The sequence below is a fragment of the Notamacropus eugenii genome, chromosome 3, assembly GCF_028372415.1.
Source record: "Notamacropus eugenii isolate mMacEug1 chromosome 3, mMacEug1.pri_v2, whole genome shotgun sequence".
Lineage (NCBI taxonomy): Eukaryota > Metazoa > Chordata > Mammalia > Diprotodontia > Macropodidae > Notamacropus > Notamacropus eugenii.
In genome coordinates this window covers 121,125,990-121,149,476 of record NC_092874.1, presented here as the reverse complement: position 1 = coordinate 121,149,476, position 23,487 = coordinate 121,125,990, and the positions used below count along the sequence as shown (strand labels likewise).

Sequence of the window (23,487 nt, the reverse complement as noted above, 5' to 3'; positions counted from 1 at the left end):
GAGAAGGAGGAAGTTGGATATGGCCCTCAAGCAGCCGTCAGAGCTTCACTGGGGGCGTGTCACCACTGAACTGACCTGGAAGGTATTCATTTAATTCTATCTTTTCAAAACACTGTTTGGCACCAAAACTGTGACTAAGACACTGGAACATGAACCTACTTCCAGACAACAAAATGGGCATAATTCTGGGCCCAACCTCAACAATCTGGTGGATTAGCCTAATACAGGTTAAGGAGAAAAGAAAATCCTGGAATCTTCTTCTGAATATCCTCATGCTTGGAATGAGTTCAGGTGACCAGTACCTCCAAGGTAAAGACAAGTCAGAAGCTTTTCCTTCTAGCTTGGAGCAAGGGGAAAAAGTACAAGGAGTGATGGAAAAGGATAGAAGAGAGAACAAAAGTTAATACTTTAGGTATCTACATTCCAGTTTTCCTACTTCACGTGAAGCCTTAAATGACATAGCCCTGATCTGAATAATTAGCAGAATCCTGGAGTGATCTCTCACTCCTCCATCCTAGAAACTTAATAAGAAAATTCTTTCCTTTCTAGACTTAGCAAATTTTAACGAAATCATCAACTTTCTTAGGCAAGTTAATGATGAGGATCTGTGAAGCAGCTGGAGTGAACGAGGCCAGATTTAAACATGCTATCAAGGAAGGAGGTAGAGCTGAGCAATCCAAGAAGTGGCAATCATGGTTAGTGACAGAACATAAGACTAGCTACCCAACTCAAGACTAGCAATAAATAGTAACTTAGATTCTACACAAGTCATTCAACTGCCTCCCTAGAAAACCTCAAAAGACCTGGGCTTCTTCCTACCCCTTTATTCATACTGTCTCTGCTTTTCTTTCTCTCTCTGTTCAGTCTTAGGAATAAGTCTTAGTCACTAAAGGACTCTCCTTTAGTGAAAACCAAATTGACGCCCGCATTGCCTGTTTGGGTTGTTTTTTTTTTTTTTTACATGTGTAATGCTTTCATCAAAGAATCAAAATGTTAAAAATAAAAAAATGGAAACCAAAATGCTACTAAAGAGAAACTGCAGAGAAGCTGTGTGGAATGATGGATGGAAATAGAGAATAAGCCCCAGAGTCCTAGCTCTTGGCTTCTACTCTCAATTCTGCCACCAATCACCAATCCTCTTTGCTGGGAGGAAACTTTATCTATAAAGTCCTTGACCATTTCAAAACCATCAAACCCGGAATACCTGCCACAATGATCACTGTCAGAAGTTAGTGAGAGCAAAGAAACTGGAGACATTTCTAAGCTGTTTTCTCTCCGGTACCTCTTCTGGCAACCTGACATTAAATTTTTTTTTCATACTAAGTTTCCTCTTTCTGACATTTTAAAACTTAAATCCCTTTCCTCTCAAACTATTGTTTTACCCTACTATCCAGATATCTTTATTAGTCTCCATCCCACAACTTCCAGGTCAATGACTTTTTAATTTAACTTTCTTTTTCAATTAACAAGTATTTATTTTCTGCACCTCCTACTCCTCCCAAATTTAAAAAAAAATTAGACTGCTCCCCCTTGTAGCACTTATACATAAATAAGCAAAAAAAATTCCCACATTTTCTATGTTACAAATATATGCCACGTTCTGCATCTTGAATACACCCCCACTGAGTCAGGAAGCATGGGCTATTATCATCAGTCCCCCGGAACAAATCAAGTTCAATCACTGCACCAATGAGAGATTTCAAGTCTTTATCTATGTTTGTCTTTACAGTGTTTTCAACAACCTCCTAAGAACAGGGATATCAGAGCACTGTCTTCCACTCGGCCTGCTGGGAGAAGATTTACTAAATGGAATTCTGTGGCTCAGTTCTTGTGAGCAGGGAGGTGGTGACTAACTTAAGCAATATTGACCTACAGTGATTTTTGTGGACAGGACGCAGATGCAACATTGGTAATTGGTACATATGTCCCATCACAATCTAGGTCAGCACTTACATTCAGCAGCATCTCTTTGCCCTGAGGATCCTCAAGCAATTTACCAGAGAGCCCACAAAATAAAGCAGAGAACAGCAAAGTGTGAAGTGGTACTGAAAAGCATTCTAGTTATTAACAGTCCAAGTCAATTGAGAGATTATTTAGGGGCTTTGGAAAGCAGAACCGATCCTTTGGATGAGAGCTCATTGCAGGCTCTGAATAACTCTGAAAGTCAGAAGTCTGCCAATACTCTTTGGAGAAGCACGCTGTGGCTTGCTAAAATGAAACTGAACCAGTTCACCCTCTCTCTGCTAAGATGGCAAATCTGTAACATGCTGGTGCTGGTTCTATAGCCAGAAGGCAGACTGAGTCATGGAGCCAGCAGCTGAAGGGCAGCAGGCAATCTAAAGAGACCAATTAACTGTAAAAGGTGAGGAAGAATCCCAGGTCCTCTTTCAAACTCCACCAGCATTGCCTTTTTCTGCTAACTCTTTACCATCATGTCACAGGCTGTTCTAGGAGGAGCTGCCAAACTTGTTTAGCAATGAAACATCCAGGGAAGCTCAAGCGGCAAGCTGGCACAGTTTACTTTTTGATCTCATACAGTGAAATCAAGTCAACGAGCACTTTGTAGATATGTACCCACACTGGGCTAAGTGCTGGGGAAACAAAGAAAAGCCAACATTCTGCCTGCCCTCAACACCACCACCAAATAAACAGTCAGCCCCTGTTCTCCAGGAGCTCCTAGTCTAAAGGGGGAAATCAACATTCCATAATTATGTACAAACAAGATACAGATGAGATAAATTCAAGAAAAACAACAGAAAAGGCGAGTCTTTAGGTGGGACTTCAAGCAAGCCAGAAAAGCTGGGAGATGGAGATGTGGAAGGAAAGAAATCCAGGTACAGAGGACAGCTAGGAAAAATATAGTGAGTTGGGAGATAAGGGTCTTGTCTTGTGTGAGTAAAAGCAAGGAGGCCAATGTAATTGTGAACTCAGTGAGGCTAAATATCTCTGCTTTTTACTAAGAAAAGAATTTTATTAACTGGGGGGTTTTTACAAGTTTTAAATTAAATTACATGTTGACCCAATGAGAGAATACTTTCAGAGATACCTTGTTGTCTCATCAACGTATGTAAGCACTAGCAAGGGAATATGGGCCTATAGGCCTGTGGGGGACAGTTATTCCAGAGGTGGCAGGGAAATGAACATGCCACAAGATTCACTGGACATCTGTAGTGGGGTTTCCTTTTAGTCTGAAATCTCCAAACATTACTACTTTGAAAGGGTTTTCAAATAAACAAATGAGACTCCTATCACTATTTCTATCTCTTTTGTCACCATGATTTATTTAGTTTGCTACACTTTTAAAATCAATTTATTCTTGGACTTCCATACTGTCATTGTTCATACCCTGTTCTCTATGACTGGAAGCAGAAAAGACACAGTAAATCTGAAACAGTTCCTGGTGAGCAACTCTGTCATTCTTGCATATGAAAGAAAGCACTGAGTGCAATTCAATAAAACGCAGACAATACATTATTTCCTACTCTCAATGTCTCCTAAATCTAGGTTCTTTTGCCTGATATTACTGTATAGGCAACAAGAAGAGAAAAGGTCCTTCAGTAAATGAAAAAAGTGGGGAGGGCAAAATAATTCTTTCTACCACACCAGTTCTTATTTTCCCTCAAGTTTTACTTTGATGACAAGAAGGAAACTCATCAATAAACTAACATAGCTCTGCCTTCCACTTGACCAAATCCAAAAGAGAACTGGAAAAAAGGACCAGCTACTGCCCCCTCCCTTACTGATTATAGGCACAAAAATTATGGATGTAACTGTTCTGCTGGACAAATTCATAGCTATATGGAAATTCAAGCCATTTTGTAAGGCTACTTCAAGAACTATACATAAATACCTCATGAAAGGGAAATCCCCACTTCCAGAAAAATATGACACAAGGCTGTCACATGCTAGTGCTCAGTCATGCATACATGAATCACTTTGCCCACTACTACGACCTATTTCTAGAGCAGTGAGATTAATGACTACAGAGCAATCTTCAATAGTACTGAGGCCAGAAATTATGAAAACAAACTCCTGGGGCACTTTGGGAGATGCTAAAGTTTAGTTATTTTGAAAAGTGATATAAAATAAACCAGCTCTCTAGAGGGTGTTTAATTTCTGTTCTATTACTTGTCCAGGCAGGTAACAATAACAAATAAGAACAGCTTATGCTTTTATCACACTTCACACCTCCAAAATCCTTTACGTATATCACTGTCTCACCCACTTACACTAGCCCTGTGAGGTAGGTAGCAAAAAAAAAAAACAAAAAAAAAACCCATAAAAATAGATTCCTCTTCAGATATATAGACTAAGGCTCACAAAATGCCTTACTGAGATCACATGACTATTCAATTAAACAGCCAGGACATGAATATGGGACTTTTTAAAGTGCTACTTTCCAAAGGGTGAGATGCCAATTCAATACCAAACCCCATTCTCAAAGCTCTGCTACTTAGCTTTAACATATTAAATAGAAGGAGGCACAAACACAAGGAAAATCTATTACAAATGATCCCAGAATTCCTGATTTCTGTGTGTCACCTATGGCAGTGAAACTCACTTGTTGGGCCCTGCTAGTAGTGTTTTAGTATCATACATACATGTATTCATATGTACCTCACATCACTACCTCACCTAGGACACTATTTAATATAAAACAACAAAAAAATAAAGTGTTATGAATGCCTACGGGATCTAGCTTTATAAAGGAACATCCAAGTCAACCATTACACTAGGTAATCCTTTTCTACTCTGCGTGTACTATACCTAGCAGATGAAAGTCAGTCCAGAATAAGTACAATGGCGTGAGTTCACAAGGACAGAGAGCACACTTACTAGCTCCAAGGGTCGGAGACGTTTGTTCTGCATTGCCCACTTCCGCCCACATTCGTTAGAACCTCCCCAACAGTCACTCACCTAGTAACCTGCTTATGGAAGTCTGTAAGTTGTTTATGCGTCACTGTGACAGCTCCCACAGTTGTTTCCTTTGGTAAACCCTTCAGAGAATTCTCTAGCCAACGACAAAAAGTCTGTATGGGGAGAAGAGGTAAGAAAATAAGGTGACTACAGAGGGGTAGGAGGCATCCACAGAAGCTAGCCAAAGCCAATGGATACCTTCAGCAGCATTTATTAACTTAGACCTGGAGCCAAGGAAAGGAAACCTAAGCTACCTGTTGAGCCCCAAATCCTGAAGTGAACCCTTCACAGATAACTGAAGCACTCTGAAAGGAGCATGCTAAAGACTTCCCATCATAGCAGTGGCAGACAACAGAATTCTCTCTCAGATTAGTAACCAGTCCTCTTGCTGGGCTTGTTCTGTTTCTGCTGGTGGCTGGCAAACCATATTCTCAAAAACTAGATGAACGTTTTCACAGGCAGCAAACTACCTTTCAGGATTAAAAATCCAAAGCAATTCAGAGAGGCAGAAAGGACAAAAGCCAAACCCAGATGGGCTGGACAGCAATTAAACTTCAGGCAGCCTACTAATCACTGAAACCCCAAAACTTTGGGAGAACTACACCAACTCAGTGGTCCTTGATAATATTGCAGGATCTATCTGCCTGCTCTCTGGGATTGAAAATTCTGCTTTATGTAACCTAAGTTTTTTGCTATTTATGCTTATGTTCTTCTGTACTGTCCTTAGTGGAAAAGAGGAATCTGGTTGTCACATTTTACATGCTCAAAATTGCTCAAACTTCCCCCCCTCCCTTTTCTTGTACCTTCTCTAAACCAGAGATTATCATTCTTTTCTTTCATTTGGCTTAAATTCTTATTTAATTTAAATAAAACTAAGTGTTGAATAAATACTGAAAAGGTAATATTCCTCCAAATGCTGCCACCTAGGAAAGACAAACAGTACTGCATACATTCAGGAGGAAGAACTGGGGCAGGTTAGAGAAATCTACCATTTGGTAGATTTCAAAATGTGAACCAAGAGTATAAATCAATATTAATATTTATTAATACTAATAATCTTAAATTAATCTAATTATTAATTATTTAATTATTGGATTAATATTTATTAAGCACCAATTATGTGCCAAGCACTGTGCTAAGGTACAACCAGCCACTGAGAAAACTGAAGCAAAAAAACCAAACAAGTTACATTGTAGCACAATTTTTTATTCAATAAAATGTAGGGCCCCAAGATAAATGAATAGCTCCACCATACTCGATTTCAGCATGCACATCACTACAAATTATCCTCACACCTATAATCTGAGACTATATAGCTGTATCATAATTTACAACTCAGCGATCCTATTCCTATTGTTGAAGCTAATTTCAAGAGTTTGGAAATTATACATAAAACTAAAAATGATAACGGAGTGTAAGATCTTTCTGAAGACATATGTACACATGTTCCTTGGGTGGGCTGTAGCAGTGATAACTCCTGCGTTAAGTAGTTAACTTCTCTTCAATAACTAGTAACCATTTGTTAATGGCATTATACAGACATTTTCTACCAATAAATGAACTCATTTTAGCAGCAGAACTAAACACAATGTTTGGAAGAACCTTTTATCTGTTAATAATATATTAACATATAATACACAGCACCATTTGGCTGCACCATACACACAGCCAGAACCTAACAAATGATTTAGAGCTCAGAATTCCAACAACGTTAAACCTAGCAACAACCTTACAAATCCTATCAAACAGAGTTGATTGTCAAAACAGTCTCTAAGAGTCAACAGGAACTGGGAATTTTTGACCCCTGAAAACAAGTTACAGAGTTTAACCCTTGTAGCATTTTCTTACCGGTCTGTCGACTTGCATGATCTCCCAGAGCACTTCAGCTACATCTGGAAGGGTGTACGGGGGTAGGCAGAAACAACATGTATGGAGCAGTTGGCTCACAAGCTGCTGTCCAAGCTGGTTCATCACCTGTCCAATCAACTCTTTGCGAACTTCATAGTCTTCTTCATGCTGGAGGAAAACAAGTGAAGCCAGTAAACCAGTCTCTCCAAAGAGTAAATACTCATTCTATGTTTCCCTCAAAAAATCTTTACTGATCCTTTCTTTCCTTCATTTTTTTATCCAAGGAATAAGCATGTCCCTTTCTGGCCTAAGCTAAGCATACATTTGGCTCTATCTCTGTCATGACAACACCTTTAATAGGTATCAGGAATGGGATCTGAATCCAAGCAATCTAGGTCTGATGCCTATGTCCCATCTCTATTAGGAGCTTGTTACATAGGATTTAAGATGATAGATTAAAAGCTGGAAGGGCATATAGTACAAACTCCTCATTTTACAGAAAAGGAAATCAAGGTTATGTGATTCTAAACCTAGTACTCTAATTTTGTAATATTGCTCCCCACTTGGTTGGCTTTGTAATATCTTGAAAGATTGCTGGGGGTGGGGAGTGGGGATAGGGAGAAGAAGAGGAGAGAGAAGCAATTCAGCAAAACCAATCAACATATCCACTACATCTGACTGTATGTGCAATATTCCACGTCCACACTCATTCCTCCTTGCCCCTTGCAATGAAGGGAGGAAATACACATTCTTAACTTTTCTCTGAGGCTAGACCATTATAATTACACAGGATCTAGTGTCATTTTTTGTTCTTCTATTTGTTTTGTCTGTGGTCACCGTGCATACTGTTTTCACGGCTCTATAAACTTCCCTTTGCACTAGTTCATATAAACTTTCCCATGTGTCTTTGAATTATTCATATTCTGTCTTTTTTTTGGCACAGTACTATTCCATCACATTCATGTATCACCATTTATCTTTATCCCCTTTCCAAATTTATGGGTACCTACTTTGCTTCCAATTCTTTGCTACCACATAAAGTATTCCTATAAATATTCTGCTATAGAGACAGACAGATAGACCAACTGACTGACCTTTCTTCCTGTCTTTGATGTCTTTGGACTCCATGCCTAACAGTGAACTAAAGGGTATGGACATTTTCCTCTTTTTTCCGCTCATAATTCCAAATTGCTTTCCAGACTGGATGGACCAATTCACAGGACCATCTATCAGGGTGCCTCTCTTTCTGTAGACCCTCTAACATTGATGATTTCCATCTTTTGTCACCTTTGCCGGTTTGCTGGGTGCATGAAAACTCAGAGATGTTTTGATTCGTACTTTTAATTATTAGTCATTTGGACCAACAGATCAAACGGTTGCTAAGAATTTGCAATCACTCTAATGATTATTGATTCCTATTCTTTGACACTTGATGTTCATGATATTTGCCCCCTGGTCTTTTACATTTGTTTTAATTCCTTATATATCTTGGACATCAGACATATCTGATGTCCCTGTGCTCTTTCCATGATGTACTGACCACTGTCTCTCATGCCTTTTCTTACCTGCACTCCCTAGAGTTATAAATGACCTCTTCACCGACAAATCCAAAGTCCTTTATTCAGTCCTCATTTTCTTTTCCCTTTCTCCAACATTACCAATGACCACTCTCCTTCCTTGGCTTACTACTTTAGGTATGGTGGAAAAAATGGTAAACCAGGCATCAGACCTAGATTACTTCTATTCAAATCCCATTCCTGCTACTTATGAAAGGGTATGATCACCCATGCTCTCTGCTGGATAACAATGCTCATCGTACCTACTCCGTAGTTATTGGCTTCTTTCTCTCCCACAGATCTGCCCTCTCTTTAACTGGGAAAAGCCACTTCATTTCCTCCTGCTCTACTTGCACTTCTCCCTTTCCCTTTCCAACTTCTTGAAGTAGTTCACCTTCACCATTGCAATTCACTTCCCATTTCTAAATCACTTGTTATCTGGTTTCTGTCCCCAGCACTCTACTGAAACTTCTCTCACAAAAAAATAAAAGTCACAAAAGATCAAATCTTTTATTTTCTTTGGCTTCTCTGTAGCAATCCTCTTCTTCTATGAAATGATCTGAACCATCTGCAATATTGCCATATACTATACTGTTAATCCTCTCAAATTACTGCTCTTCTGTCTCCTTTTCCTCCTAATTTCTGACTGTGTGAATTATCCAAAGTTCAGCCTGATGTCCCTCTTCCTCGCTATACTGTTCAGAGAACTCATTCATTCTCAATTTCAACTGTCACAACCATGCAAACAATTTCCAAATTTAAGTCATCAGCCTTGCCTTTTCACACAAGTACCATTGGTACATCTCCAACTACTAACCAGGTATTTCCTTTAGATTATTATGACATTCTTATAAACTTAGCAATGACAAAGAGCAATATGAGAGAATGGAAAGGGAATGGGATTTCTAAGCAGAAAGACCTGAGTTCAAATCTCAATTGTTTACTATGAGAAAAATAATCAGGCAGGAGACCATAGTACTCCTTGCAAGCAGTTTAGAAAGGGGGCTGATGAACCCTGCAAAGATGACAATACTTCTAATACTCACATCATTGGCTACTCCTGTGTGGATGAGGTCTCGTAGGAACTTCATGACACTGCAGTTGGCATCCCGGTGGTCAAGGGTGGTTGAGGCAATGGCCCACTGTAGGATGGGGATAACCACTTGGCTCCTCAACAAGGTGACAGGACTACGTTGGATAAACCTATGGATGGAAAGAAAAGTGAGAGACAGAACACAAATTCTATATACAGAAGGGACTCATACTTTAGACTATTGCCAAGTCTATTAAAAGAGCATAGACTTATCATAGAATTAGGTGGTAAAGTGGACCTAGAGTCAGTTCAAATCCTGCCCCAGACACTTACTAGCATTCCAGCTTGTTGACATTTTTGGGATCTTGATTCTTTCATCCAACAAGCTAGCTATCCCTTTGAGCTCTGTGTCATCTGTATATTTGATACACACAACTGTATCAAATCCATCAATATACAGTTGGTGGATTAGTTCAAGTACTCTGGAAAACCATTTGTGATTATTCAAGAACAATCATTAAACTGTTCGAACAGTCTGATCTAGGCAGCTAGTGGTGCAATTTAACACAGAAATTAGGAAGACCTGAGTTCAAATCCAGCCTCAGACACTTCCTATCTGTGGACCCCGGGCAAAAATCATTTACCCTCCATTTGCCTCAGTTTTCTCTACTGAAAAATTGGAATAATAAAAGCACCTAAAGATCAAATGAGTCATCTGTAAAGTGCTTAGCACAGTGCCTGGTACATAGTAGATGCTATATAAACACTTGTTTTCTTCCTTTCTCCTTCCTAGTTAATATCAATTAATCAACAAATATCAAGCACTTACAAAGTGCTTACATTCTAAAGGGGAGACAAGTTCACCTATAAGTTTCCTTAGAACAAATATCAATAAATCAGAGAAGCTAAATTCAAGGTGGTTTGAGAGGAGGGAAAAGATAAAGAGGCAAAGACGTACTCCCCCCCAGTCCAGTGCAATGGCATACCACTAGCAAGGAACAGGAAGAAGGCTAGTTTGGCTGGATTGCAGCAAGTGGGAACAAGGAGGAGGAGGAGGATATACAATAAGGCCAGAAAGATAGGATGGGGCCAGGTGAAGAGCTATAAAAGGTAAATAGTAGTCTGTATTTTATACTAAAGGCAACAGGGAGTCAATGGAGTTTAAAAACTAGAAAAGTGACATGATCAGGTCTACACTTAATAAAAATCAGTTCAGTAGCAGTGTGGAGGGAAAGACTTGAAAACAATTAGAGGAGAACAATTAGAAAATCATAGTAATAACCAAGGTGAGAGAAGATGAAGTGGCAGCCGTGTGAGTAGAGGGGACAGATGTGAGATATTGTGGATGTAACACTTGGCAAATGAATGGATACATGGGATGAAGGAGAGTGAGGAGCAAAAAATAACGCTCAGATTATGAGCCTGGGAGACAAGGGATGCCTTCTACTGAAATAGCAAAGTTTGGAAGAGGGATAGGTTTTGAAGGAAAGTTTTGGACATGTTGAGTTTGAGATGCCACCTGGACATCCAAGTCTGAAATGTTCAGTAGGCAATTGGTAGTCTAAATGATAAATGCTTTTTAATGAAAATACTAAGATTAATTCCCATGATTACAAATTTAACACTCCATATTCAAATCACCCAGTTGTATATTTTTAGAATAAAGTCTATGGCTTGAGTCTTCACCTCTATTTTTGAGCCAGAATTGGTTTTGGATGATGAGAAAAAAAATCTCAAAAGACCAATTACTCCTGAGTCTTGAAGATACTTTTTTCCCTTAATACTATTACAAAAGGTTCTTTCCTAGAAGGCTACTGCAGCCTCCAACACAAAGTCAATCTCCAATTAGGTTTCTATTGCTTAATAAACAAAGGCAGAAAAGCTTAAATAGAATCAGTCAGAAAAGACTTAAAAAGGCAATCTCTTCCAGTTTAAATTCAAAATCTTAGGAAAGCCCACAACATTCACATGACAAATCCCATACACTGCCTGGATGATCAGGATTCTAGTAACCTGTTTTAAGAAAACAGGAAGGCAAAATGTTCAATACTCAATCTTAGGGTAAATCATGGCTGAAGAAAGCAATCTCATATAATTTTCTCCTACCTATCCTAATGGTTGCTGTTCTTGCAAAATTCCAAATGCCAAGTAAAAAGGGCAAGGAAATAAGCTAAACAACAAAGCTAGACAATGCCTAATGCATAGCAACAAGAGAAACATTTTTTTGTCAGAGAGTTACCTGGTAGCTAGCCTGAAGAGATCATCCACGGTGTCAGGGTGGTTCTGAAGGCCATTCTGTTGTTCTAGGAGCTGGAAAGTAGGGATGCACAGTGCCTAAAAAGAAAAGTAGATGTTTTAGCAATGGCTGTCTATAAATAAGCAGAATGAAGAGTATGAGTCTCAGAGTTGAAAAGAAAAGGGTTCAAATCCCACCTTTAGTACATACAATCTTGTGTGATCCTGGTTAAGGATCCTAAGAAATTCTTTAAAATATTAACTTTCATCATAATTGTTGATGTGCATTGGAAGCAGGAGCTTCATGACAAGGAGTTCCCTTATAGCAATGAAACTACAAGTCTACGCCACAACCTTCCCACATACCAAAGAAGAAAACAACAACTAAAAACAAAGATCAATTCATTAACAAGAATTCATTAAGTGCCCACTTAGTGACAGACACTGTGTTAGAGGCTGGAGATAAGAAGACAAAAATTAAACAAACCCCACCCTCAAGGAGCTCACACCCTAGGGAAGAGAAGAGGAGACAGACAACAGGTACACAGATAAGTAAATATAAACAAAGTCAATACAAGTTAATTTTGGGAGCAGCTTTAGCAACTCAGACCAGAACTACAAGAAGATGGCACTGGAGAGAGGAGGATGGTGAATGCTCTAAGTATGGAGGAAGTATCAAGTCAGTCAGTTTGGCAGGAACAGAGTGTGTGATGGGGCCTAGTACATGGAATAAGCCCGAAAAGGCAGTTAGAACCACATCATGAAGTCATATGCTGAAGGAGCTGACATTTTATTTGAGGGTCAAAAGGGAACCAATGAAGTTTACTGAAGAGGAGGAATAACACAAATGAGGTCAATGCTTTAGGAATTTCATTCTGGAAACTCTGAGAAGGAAGTAGTGGAGAGGAAAGAGATTGAAGGCAGGCAGACCACTTAGAAAGCTATTACAATAATATATATATAGGCAAAAGGTTATGAAGGCTGAACTAGGATGGCAAGTATGTGAATGGAAAGAAGGGGACAGATATAACTGACCTCATGAGAAGCAGAAGTGACAAAACTTGGCAACTGATAGAACATTTTGAGGAGGCCAAGAAAAGAGTTAAAGATGACACCAAGGAGGTATACCTGAGTGAACAGAACAGTGTCCCTGACATTTGCAGAAGTTGGGTAGATGTGTGGGTTTGAGGGTAAGTTCACAAGTTCTATTGGGGATATGCTAAGTTTGAGATGCCAATGAGACATCCAGTTGGAAATGACTATTAGGTAGTTAGTGACTCAGAACCAGAGCTCAAGAGAAAGGTCAGGGCTTGATTTATAGATATGGAAGTAACTGGCATACAGATAACAACTGGACCTATGGGAGCTGATGAGATCACTGAGAAAAAGGATGTAGGAAGAAAGAATGATCCAGAACAGAGCCTTGGAGTACACCTACAGTCAGGAGCTAGGACATGGATAATGATCTAATAAAGTAGAAGACAGGCAGTTGGAAGGAAACCCAAGAGAGGTATTATCAGGACAACCCAAGGAGAAGCGAGTATCCAGGAGAGAAGTCTGGTCAATGGTTTCAAATGCTGCAGTGAGGTCAAGAAAGATGAGCACTGAGAAAGGGCCACTGGATTTGGCCATTCAGTAACTATTAAGACTTCTTAAATCTCTAGTCAAGTTGGCAGAATCGGGTGCAAATGGTAGAAGACATGGGATGTATGACTGAGAAAAGAAAAGTGGCAGAAGAAGTTAAAAAGGCTAAGGAAAGTAAAGGCAGAAAAAAGGAAAGGAAAAAACAGAAGCAAAGGAAAAGGGAAAGAACTCTTAAGCTAACATAGGCAACCTGAAAATTACAATACAGTTTTCAATTAGAAAGGAAAACAAAACTTGATTTTGGTTTTGTGAATGATGAAGATACCAAAAACAAAACAAAACAAAATACCTTCCTAACATCTTAAACTCTAAGTTATTTGAATGATACTATTAAGCCCTTTTGAATTACTTGTTGCTAAGTCCTGTAATTGGCAAAGAATAAACCAAAGAACATCTCAGACGTTTTTTCTTTCTCCATTACTTGCTGCAGATCTCTTCTGCATCTTAACTAGTGTTTCCAACTGCCAAGCAAACTAAGTTGGCTATCTCAGACAGGCAATTCAAAACAAGGTCAGTCTTGAACTTGGAGCTTTAATTTAAATGCAGCATGCTCAAATACACTATCTTTGGAGAGCCTGAGTCAGAAGGCAGCATCTGTTATGCTAATCAAAAAGATATATCCTCTTATTCATGGTCTTCCATAGAAAAGACAGGAAATTTCTACTGACTTTAAAAAATTAGCTCAATTGTATCTGGAAATCAGTATGCCGAGGAACATATAAAGAAGTGGTAGAACTGGAAAACTGATGACGAGCCTAAATATAACATCACACTCATGGCCAGTTTCTCAAGGCTTCCCAGGCTCAGTAGGTAGCACTATTCCTAAAAATAAACCTACCTGTAACATGTCGAGCAGGCCCTGGCGACAGCCCTCTTCCATCCCATACTCATCCACCAGGATACTACCAAGGTACAGGAAACAGGAGTGTTGATGAACCTGGTACACATTCACCATCTGTTCAAGGAAAAGCAGTAGTCAGCTAGAGTCAACAACTTCTTGGCCTCTGTACAAGCACCATAGATAGCCTGGTCTATATATTCACAAGCCTTGTGAGAGCCCAAATGGCAGATAAGCTTCTTCAAAATGCTGGGACTCAATACCAATCTGAAATTCTCAAAATTTCCAATCAGATTGTGACACATACTAAAAAACAATAACCAATAAACAATAATCAAAACTACCTGGTACTGGTTAAAAATAAAAAACCACACAGATTGAACACTCTAAATAAGAAAGAATCATAATCAAACTCATTAATCAAATGTTCAATAAAATCAATATAGATAAGATAAAAGAAATTGCTGACTGGGGAGAAAAATCCCCACCAACTTCACATCAAATATTTTTAATAAAGAACTGATGTCCAAGATACACAGGGAAATGATACAAATATAAAAGACCAAGAGCCATTTCCCAATGGATAAGAGGTCAAAAGACACAAACCAATAGACCTCAGTATGACTGCAAATCTGAACAATCACAACTGATTGCTCCAAATCATTAATAACTAGAGGTACAAATCAAAACAACTCTGAAGATTTCACAAATGCAGCAAACTGGCAAAGGTGACAAAACAGGCACACCATTAAATATACGGTTGATGGAGCTGTGAGTTGGTTCATCCAGTCTGAAAAGCAATTTGGAAAATTGAGAAAAGAAGAACGTCCACACCCTTTGATTCACTGGCAGTCTTAGCACCCAAGGATATCAGAGACAGGAAGAAAGGTCTATACATACATGTATGTATATGTGTATGTGTGTATATGTATATGTATGTGTGTGTAGCCTAAGCAAAGAGGCTGATTCATCCAGGAGGGTCCAGGTATCAAGTCCCTAGTAAGTTAGTTCCACATTTCCCCACACTCCTGCAAGTTTCCTAAGAACTCACCTGTGTAACCAGGGGCTGCAGGAGGGCTGCGGACCCTTTACCTACACATCGAACGGCAAAACGCAGGCATCTGCAACATCGTTCCACAATCCGGTTATCAGCTCGGTGTTTGTTCAGGGTCTCTGACAAAACTGGCCAAATCTGAGCCAAAAAGTAAGAGTGAGATAAAGAGCCAGCAGTAAGGAGTTAATCAGGCCTACCAAATATGACAGTTACTGATTTACCTTAAAAAAAGGACTCTGGCCAGGCTTTTGAGATATACAGACATTCATGTCAGAGATTAGATCAGCCCCATTGAGATGTAACCATCTTTTAAATGAAATACAGCAGCAATTCAACAGCTAAATAGAAATGCTGTATGGCTAAGTGAATGTAACTGGACATACACTGTCCCATCCTCTGGACCCCCTGAATTAAAGAACCAACATACTTCCCAAGAAAAAAATAATGCCAAGAAAGTGAAAGGATTTGAACAAAAGAATTGTTTTAAGGAAAAAGGAAACCACATTGATTATCTAAATACAGTAAAGTATAGTAAAAAAAACCATTTACCATATACATAATGCCTGATGATCTACAGGTCCAATGAGACAGGGAGAAGGTTGGCACATTAGAGTTGAGAAACTGAGCCACGGGAGAGACTGTCACTTTCCCAAAAGCACTCAGCTGTCAACAACACTGTTACAAACAGATTCCAAGATTCCTGAGGGACAGCTTGCCCTGAGGACCACATGAATTAATCTATTTCAACTTTTCTTTTGAATATTTGGATCAGCTCCCTTCAGCCTTCATTCTAAGAAATGTATGCTGTATCTATTTTGGTGGTTCATTCTCCCTTTTCATTGATATCCAACCTACTTTGATGGAGCAGGTCTACCATGGTCACATTTCAACTACCTGAATCTCAGTAAAGGAAGGTGAAGGAGACCTAGATACCTAGGCCCACAGCAGCACTTACTTCTTGTATGACTTTTTGGCACGGATGAGTCTGTCCATTTTCTACAATAGGATTGGTGTGTCTGGGAAGAGACAATGACCCAAAGTAATGAATAAGGCTGTTCTCTCTCTGAGAGAATAGCCCCAAACCTCTTTATTCAGTGATGTCTACCACCAGCAAGAAAGCTGAGACATTAATCTCATTTATTATGGCTCCCTCAATACCCCTTCCAAATTAACTGTTATTATCCTATTGATAATGAAATAGCCATTCAACCAGGGATGTGCTGGTAAATGTTTAACAAGTGGCTTGGGGGCAGGAGTGGAGGAGAGGGGAGAGAATATACAAGACACATTTTAAATTTAAATCTATATTATTAACATTTTCTCCAGGACATTCTTAAATCTAGACAATCAACAAAGCAATAATTTAAGACTTGATTTGTAGGGTTTGCAGATGTCTGGGGTGTAAATGCTCCCACTGAAAAGTTAATAAATGATTTGTAGGTTCAAGCTGGCTCCAGCATACCACTGATTCTAACCCTCTCCTCCAAGCCCCTAAAAACCAGCAAGTCTTGGTGACCAGTCTAGCTCTGGAAAAAACTCCTCTGGTTCTTGGGAAGTGATCTGCTGCAAACATTTGGGACTTCTATCCTTTAACCTCAGATTAGTGATCAGAAACATTAATATGACAATTGATCCCACTCTTAGAAAATAAAATGCTACTTCACTTCTATCATCAAAAGATTTGAAGACATCAAAATTTTTAGTCAAGTGTGGCTGTTTCTCACTACTCTAGAGAAATCAAATGTATCAAGCCAGGGGTAAACCTAAAGAGAAACACAATCAATTATTCTTTCAAATCCCATGCTGCAATAATCTGAAAAGAGGTGAGTAGTAAATGAACTTTGTATGTCAAGATTTCAATCCTCTAATAACCTTTGTTAAGAAAATGTCCTTTTACTTTAAAGCAACAACAACAAAAAAGCAAAGATCAAGCGTAAGTCCCTCTACCTTCAAGTTAGAAATGTCTACCTATTAATGATTTTACTTTAACTGTCCTAACACAAGGTTGCAGCTTAACAGGTCCTCAGAAAATAACACTGATTAAGGTTCCTTCTATCTAATGAATAAAATCAAAATGCTAATAATTCACTGAAAATAATTTTATGGTAAAAATTAGTAAAAAAGGGTAATTTCCCCACATTAGTTATTCTTTTACTTTTTGAGGGGAGGATGAGTAGTTCTATCTTGCCTAGGGTGGAAAGCATAGCAATCATTCATGGGGATGACCCCACTATAAATGGCACACAGAAGCTATGACCTGTTCCATTTTCTGATTTCGGCTGGTTTGCCCCTCCTCTGGCAGTCTGAGAGCCCTCCACCTGTAGGGGCTTAACTCTGGCTCTACTGCAGTTCAAAGGTCTCAAACTCAAGTGATCCACCATCTCAGCCACTCCAGAAGCAAGGACTCTATGCATATGTCACCATGACTGGCTCCTCATTTAATTTTTTAATTTTATTTTTTTCATTTACTTTCAAATAGGTGCTAAACTTATTCTATTTGGTGCTTCAATACTTTTCATAAGATATACAGGTCTCATAGAATATTTACAAACTATATGAATCCCTTACAGACTGTCACCACTCTCCCTCACTGACTTTTTTAGGCGGCCTCTCTTGTTCATGGGGTGAGCCATGATCACCAGATCTGGATTTTTGGATGCTGTCCACCATAGTGTCCAGGCAATCACTTATACTTTTACAAGAATCTATTGACAAAGGGATAAGCTAGTGATGATTTTTAGGATTTACCTTTCATCTTGAGGAACACTTTATAAAATGCTTCACTTTTAGGCTGCAAGCTTAATTCTTCTCCTTTTCCAGGTAGAAAGGGTAAACAATGGACAGGCAAAGTCAAATACAGCCACAGAAGAATGAGAAAGAACACTTGCCTAAAGTCACAGGTGCCCCAATCACATTCCTCCCCACTTCTTACCTAAATATTACTGCCAGGCGATCTAAAAACACAGTGGGGTTTGAGGAAATGCCATTGCTGGGCTCTTGAGATAGCAGCTAAGGAGAGAACAAGTTAAAATTTAGCTAACACCATACCCAAGGCCACCTTCTAAATCATAAACAGACTACCTTAAACAAAGTTCTGTCAAGGCTTTCTTTTTTTAATCTTCCTATAGCATCTAGTATAGTAAATTTAAATCTGGGCTAACAGGTCCCCATCACTTGCATGTCAACGGCTAGGAAGAGATAATGAAAACAGGAGAAAAAGCATTACATGATTTGAGAAACCTGTGGTTTTAATTTGCTATATCGTTACAGATCAGTGACTTAAATAGAAGAGCAAGGGATGTCGGCCCTCATCTTTTTTATTCTGAGATGATGATGATGATATTAATAATGGGTAACATTTATAGCTACAAAACACTTTCTATACATTGCATCATTTAATTACCATCATAACCCCATGAGAGATACAAATAACACTCCTATTTTATAGATAAGAAAACTGAGACTCACCCAAGTTAAATGACTTTCCCATATTTTCATAGCTAGTAAGTAGTAGGCCAAGGACTTCAACTCTAAATTCAGGAACTTTCCATTCCACCTGAGCCACTTCCTTCTGGCCCTTTAGTACACCAAGGTAAGCCTGGGTAGCTACCTTAACAATAGAAATGGGAAGACATATAACGTTCCAATGTCTGAAAAGACTCACCTTTTTCAATGCCATGACCTGCACCGCACACAGCTCACTGAGGCATTCAGCAATTTTTTCTAAGGGCAATCTGGCTAGAACCAGGGCTGTCCCTAGAGAGCAAACAAAGAAACATAGGAAGTGAAGAAGCAAACAAACCACCCAGCATCCTCAAGTACAAGATTCCTGGGCTGAAATGGCAGGACAGAGGTAGAGCTAGCTGTGAGCTGCTGAGACTGTTCATGTCCTGACCCTACACTGAGAAAATATTTTGTTCCTTCTGTTTTGTTTTCCTTTATGTGGCTCAGAAGAATATATAGACTTCACAATGACAACTATGAATATTAAATTTATGATTCTCAACAACCTAGTGAAAGACAAGCAGCATATTTCTCCTTCTCCAGAAAGTATCTTTCTCTTCCTGTAAAAAGTCTGCTCCCAATGCCACTTTGTGCATAAGTCATTAATTTTCAATGAACAATCATCATGTATCAGATAACTACTACACGCAAAGCACTGTACTAGACCCCAGAGGAAATAGAAAAATAATGAAGACATGGTCTCTCTCCTCAAAGAGTTTAACAACTTGGTATATGGGATATAATGACCACATGAACAGTACAGGACAGGACTGGCACTGTGAACTCCTAGAGGAAGAAATGTCCTCTACCAACAAAAGCTGGCACTTTCTCAGCAATTTATAGACTGAAAAAGCTGCTGAGAACACTGAGAGGTTAAGTGACTTGTCCAGAGTCACACAGGAAGTACATCTGGGAGATGGGACTTGAACTCAGGGCCTCCTCACTTTGAGATGACATGCTGCCTTTCTGTATACTCTCATATAGTATGTATATAACTCTAATACAAAATCACAACTAAGAGCATAAGAACAGTACAAGTGCTTGGAGAAAGTGCAAAAAGGAAAGATTATTTCTGACTGTGGAAAGGAAAATACAAAGGCTTCATTAAAGATAATGCCTTTGAGTTTTTCAAAGGAGAGAATTAATACCTTTTTGCTAGGTCTTGAAGGATAGGGAAGATTTTAAAAGGCAAGGAGACTAAAAGAAGCGGGAAGGAGTATTCCTGTATAAGGAACTGGGTGAGCAAAGGTTTACCTACACTAGAAAGAAGAGTTTAAAAAGAAAAGAAAAAGGAGGAATGTTCTCCACGGTCAACCTTTGTTTTGTTCTGATAAATTTCATGCTAGCAGGTCCACAGATCCCCAGCTGCCTTGGTGTGGCAGATCTGCAGCAGAGCATCATTAAACAGAAAGAACATATGGGGCTCTGTGACCTTCTGGGATAAGAGAACTCTTTCCAATCACCCCCTACTCTTCTGTTAAGATTCATTTAAGCTGCACAGAATCTACCTCAGATTTTGAAAACTGTTTCCTTACTTCATGATGCCAATGCCATGGCTAGCTATTTCTATGACAACACCAAGGGCATCTGGAATAACCCTATTATCTGTGGAATCTTCTAAGTGTTGTCAACAGCGGCTGGTATTGAAGTATGCTATGCCTTGACCTGGCTTGATCAGAGAGTGCCTGAGTAGTATCCTACTTCAATTTGAATCAATCTAGTCTTTGTAGATCTCTTTGGAGCACTATGCACACATTCTTGCTGGTTGAGTTTTCAAGCAAGCTCAGAGAGTGCCTTATTTCTTCATCAAATAAGCCTATCTTTCATATCTCTGACAATCTAACATCAGATGAAGAAAACTTGGACTCTGAACCCTATAAGCTCGATGGCTGGCAAATCAGCCACTGAGTAAGATTAGAATTAGCAAAAAGAGGGAAGACGACTGACAGAAGGAGAGGCACATCACCCACCTTGCATATCCAACAAAACCATGTAGTTCACACCAGACTGAAAAATGATGAGGAAATCCAATGAGAAACCACAGGGGCTTCTACTCCAGAAGTGCACAAAAAGTCAGCCAAAAGTCTTCAGGCAATAACAAAGGGGTATCCTCCAGCAAAACAAGCACCAACGGGACCACAGACTGGAATAGCCGAGATCCAGGGACTCTGACTCTGTTATGAAATGGCCCAGAAAATCTAGTGCTTTTGAGGTGGCAAATGTTAATCCAGGAAGTGGTCAATGCAAAGACTCAAATGACATTGGGAGAGAACAGCGTTGACCACCACATCCAAAATGCAACAGAGAGACAGAAATCTGACCCTGGTCCTGGCACAAAGCCCCCCAATTCTAGAACTAAAGCTGGAGAGATGATTAAGTCAAATACCATCCAGTAGCAAAAATTATTGGAAATCTAAAGTTCTGAAAAAAAAGAATTAAATACAATTGCAACCACAGATTCAAAGGAAAAATGGGTTTTTGAATACATGAATAACTATAAAAAAATAAAACGAGATTAAAAAGTTAAATAAAAGCTCTGGAATCAGGGCGGGGAGGGGGAAGAGGTTTAAAGAAAGAATGGCAGATGTCACCCAAGAAATGGAATCTCTGAAAGCAAGAGTAGAACAAACAGCAATTAATGACTCTACGAGATAAGCAAAAAAAAAAAAAATCTGAACAAAATCAAAACACTAAAAAAAATGAAGAAAATACAAGATTATCTGATATTAAAAAATTGATTCAGAAAATGGAGCAAAGAGACAAATTGGAAGAATCATTGAACTCCTTGAATACCATATTTTTTTTTAAGTCTGGACATTATATTTCAAAAAAATCATACATCAAAACACCCAGAGATCTCAGAACCAAAAGGTAAAGATAGATAGACCCTAGAAATCACTGCCTGAAAGAAACACATGGCCAAAACCCCAAACTTTCATATCAGAGGAAAAAAATCCCGTAAACATCCAAAAACAAAAAGTTCAAGTACCAAGTAACTATAGTCAAGATCACATAAGCCCTAGCTGGCAGCTTATTTGAAGAACTCCAAATACAAGAAGGCAAAAGAGATAGGCTTATAACCCAGAAAAACTTACCCTGAGAAGTTGAGTATGATAATATGGGGAGGGGGTGGGAGAGGGAAGAATGAACCTTTAATGGAAAAGATTTCCAAGCATTTCTGATGAAAAGACCAGAGCTGAGAAGGAACTCCTAAATACAAAGAGTAAAGAGAAACCTAGAAAGGAAAATTCAATGGAACTGAAAGGAGCTGATGATGATTTAGTGTTAATAATCTAATAAGAGAAGAAGAAATGAGGGAAATAAATAAGAGGTCCTGGAGGTGGACTTGTTTTGTTCTGAGGACCTAAACTGGAGAAAGAGAAAAGAGGGCAAAAAAGAGGAATACATCAGTTCAGAAAGCAGAAAGAAGGGGATGCATGAAAAGAAGAGTAGAAAAAGGTGGAGAAAGGGTTAGGGGCAATGGGCATCAAAGGAACTTCACTCTTATCTGAAAGGGACAAAGAAAAGTTAAATGCATACACACAAAAGATTTTAGTGTAGAACTGTATCAGATTCAACAAGGAAAGAACAGGGATGGTGCAGGGGTTACGAGGGAGGATAATTCAGGGAGGAAAATATCACCAGCAAAATTAACTCATCTTGAAAGGGATACTAAAAAAGAGGGAGAAAAACGGTCTAAGACGATGCCTTAGACTGTTTCTTAGACAATTGGGAAATGGCTGAACAAATTGTGGTACATGAATAAAAAATGGAATATTACTGATCCAAAAGAAATGATTCAAGAGACAATTTCAGAGAATTCTGCGTATTAAGAATTGATGCAGAGTGAAGTAAGTAGAACCAGAACTGATATAAGAGCAGTAATACTGTACCAAAAAACAACTCTGAAGACTTAACAGATCTAAGCAATGCAATGACCTACCATGTCTCCAGAGGACCAACGATGAGGCATGCCTACCCGCCTCCTGTCACAGAAGTAAGGACACAAAGTACAGAGATATCTCGTTTTGGACATGGCTATTGTGTGGATTCATTTTGCTTGACTGTGCTTATTTGTTTGGAGGGGTTTTTTGCCTGCATTCTTTTTCTTGATTTTTAGAGGGGTGGAGGGACCAGGAGATTAGGACTGGGAGGTAGCAAAACGAAGGACTTTGTAATATCTTCAAAAATGCACAGAATAAAAGCCAGTTCAGAGGAAAACACAAACAGGACCACTTTGAAGGAAATGCTAACAACTTATTATATATACTTCCCAATTCTGTATCCCTTTTTAATATGTTACTTTGAATTGCAGGTATTCTTCCATGTGTTTTCAGTGTTGTTCCCAAGCTGACTGAAGAGCTACTGTCTTCATAGTGTTATATTTAACTCCCTTTTCCCTCCATCCTCCCTATACTGAAATAGCCCAAATAAGTGTTGTTGTATACAAAGTAACCATTCAATAAAAGACTGAAGAAATGAACCCAATAGTATATGCAACAAAAAGCACATTATGTGTACGCATATACCCATCTGAGATAATAAGCCACCTTTACCATCATTACAACTGCAATAGTAGGAGTGGTCTAAGAGTTATGAGATCCACCCCAGAGAGATGGCTTAGGAAAAGAACTCCATTACTAATAATGTAGTAGTGAATACCTTTCAGCAAGCCTACAGCAGCTTCTGGAGACAGCATGAAGGAATCAAGGGAGCGGGCAATTTCCAGTAGTCCATTAAAGTGCTGAGCCATGTGGTCCCGGCAGACGGAGCAGATGTTGTGAATGGCTTTGGCAGCAGCAGAGGCCAGAGGTTTTTCACACAGGCCTTTCATCAAGTAGCCCAACACAGGGTCTGA

The 23,487-nt window shown here is 39.1% G+C and overlaps 1 protein-coding gene across 2 annotated transcripts in view; it reads right to left on the bottom strand.

The window, feature by feature from the left end:
• Nucleotides 1-23,487, bottom strand: part of TNPO3 (transportin 3) — a 99,547-nt gene that overhangs the window by 2,905 nt on the left and 73,155 nt on the right. For both annotated transcript variants that reach the window (XM_072652786.1, XM_072652787.1), the window contains exons 12-21: nt 23,292-23,483; nt 18,790-18,881; nt 18,058-18,134; nt 16,081-16,141; nt 15,123-15,263; nt 14,072-14,188; nt 11,594-11,688; nt 9,368-9,524; nt 6,766-6,933; nt 4,918-5,030 (exon numbers count right to left, since the gene is read on the bottom strand). In XM_072652786.1, coding sequence (XP_072508887.1) covers nt 4,918-5,030; nt 6,766-6,933; nt 9,368-9,524; nt 11,594-11,688; nt 14,072-14,188; nt 15,123-15,263; nt 16,081-16,141; nt 18,058-18,134; nt 18,790-18,881; nt 23,292-23,483 — 1,213 coding nt within the window. The remainder of the gene's footprint in view (nt 1-4,917; nt 5,031-6,765; nt 6,934-9,367; nt 9,525-11,593; nt 11,689-14,071; nt 14,189-15,122; nt 15,264-16,080; nt 16,142-18,057; nt 18,135-18,789; nt 18,882-23,291; nt 23,484-23,487) is intronic.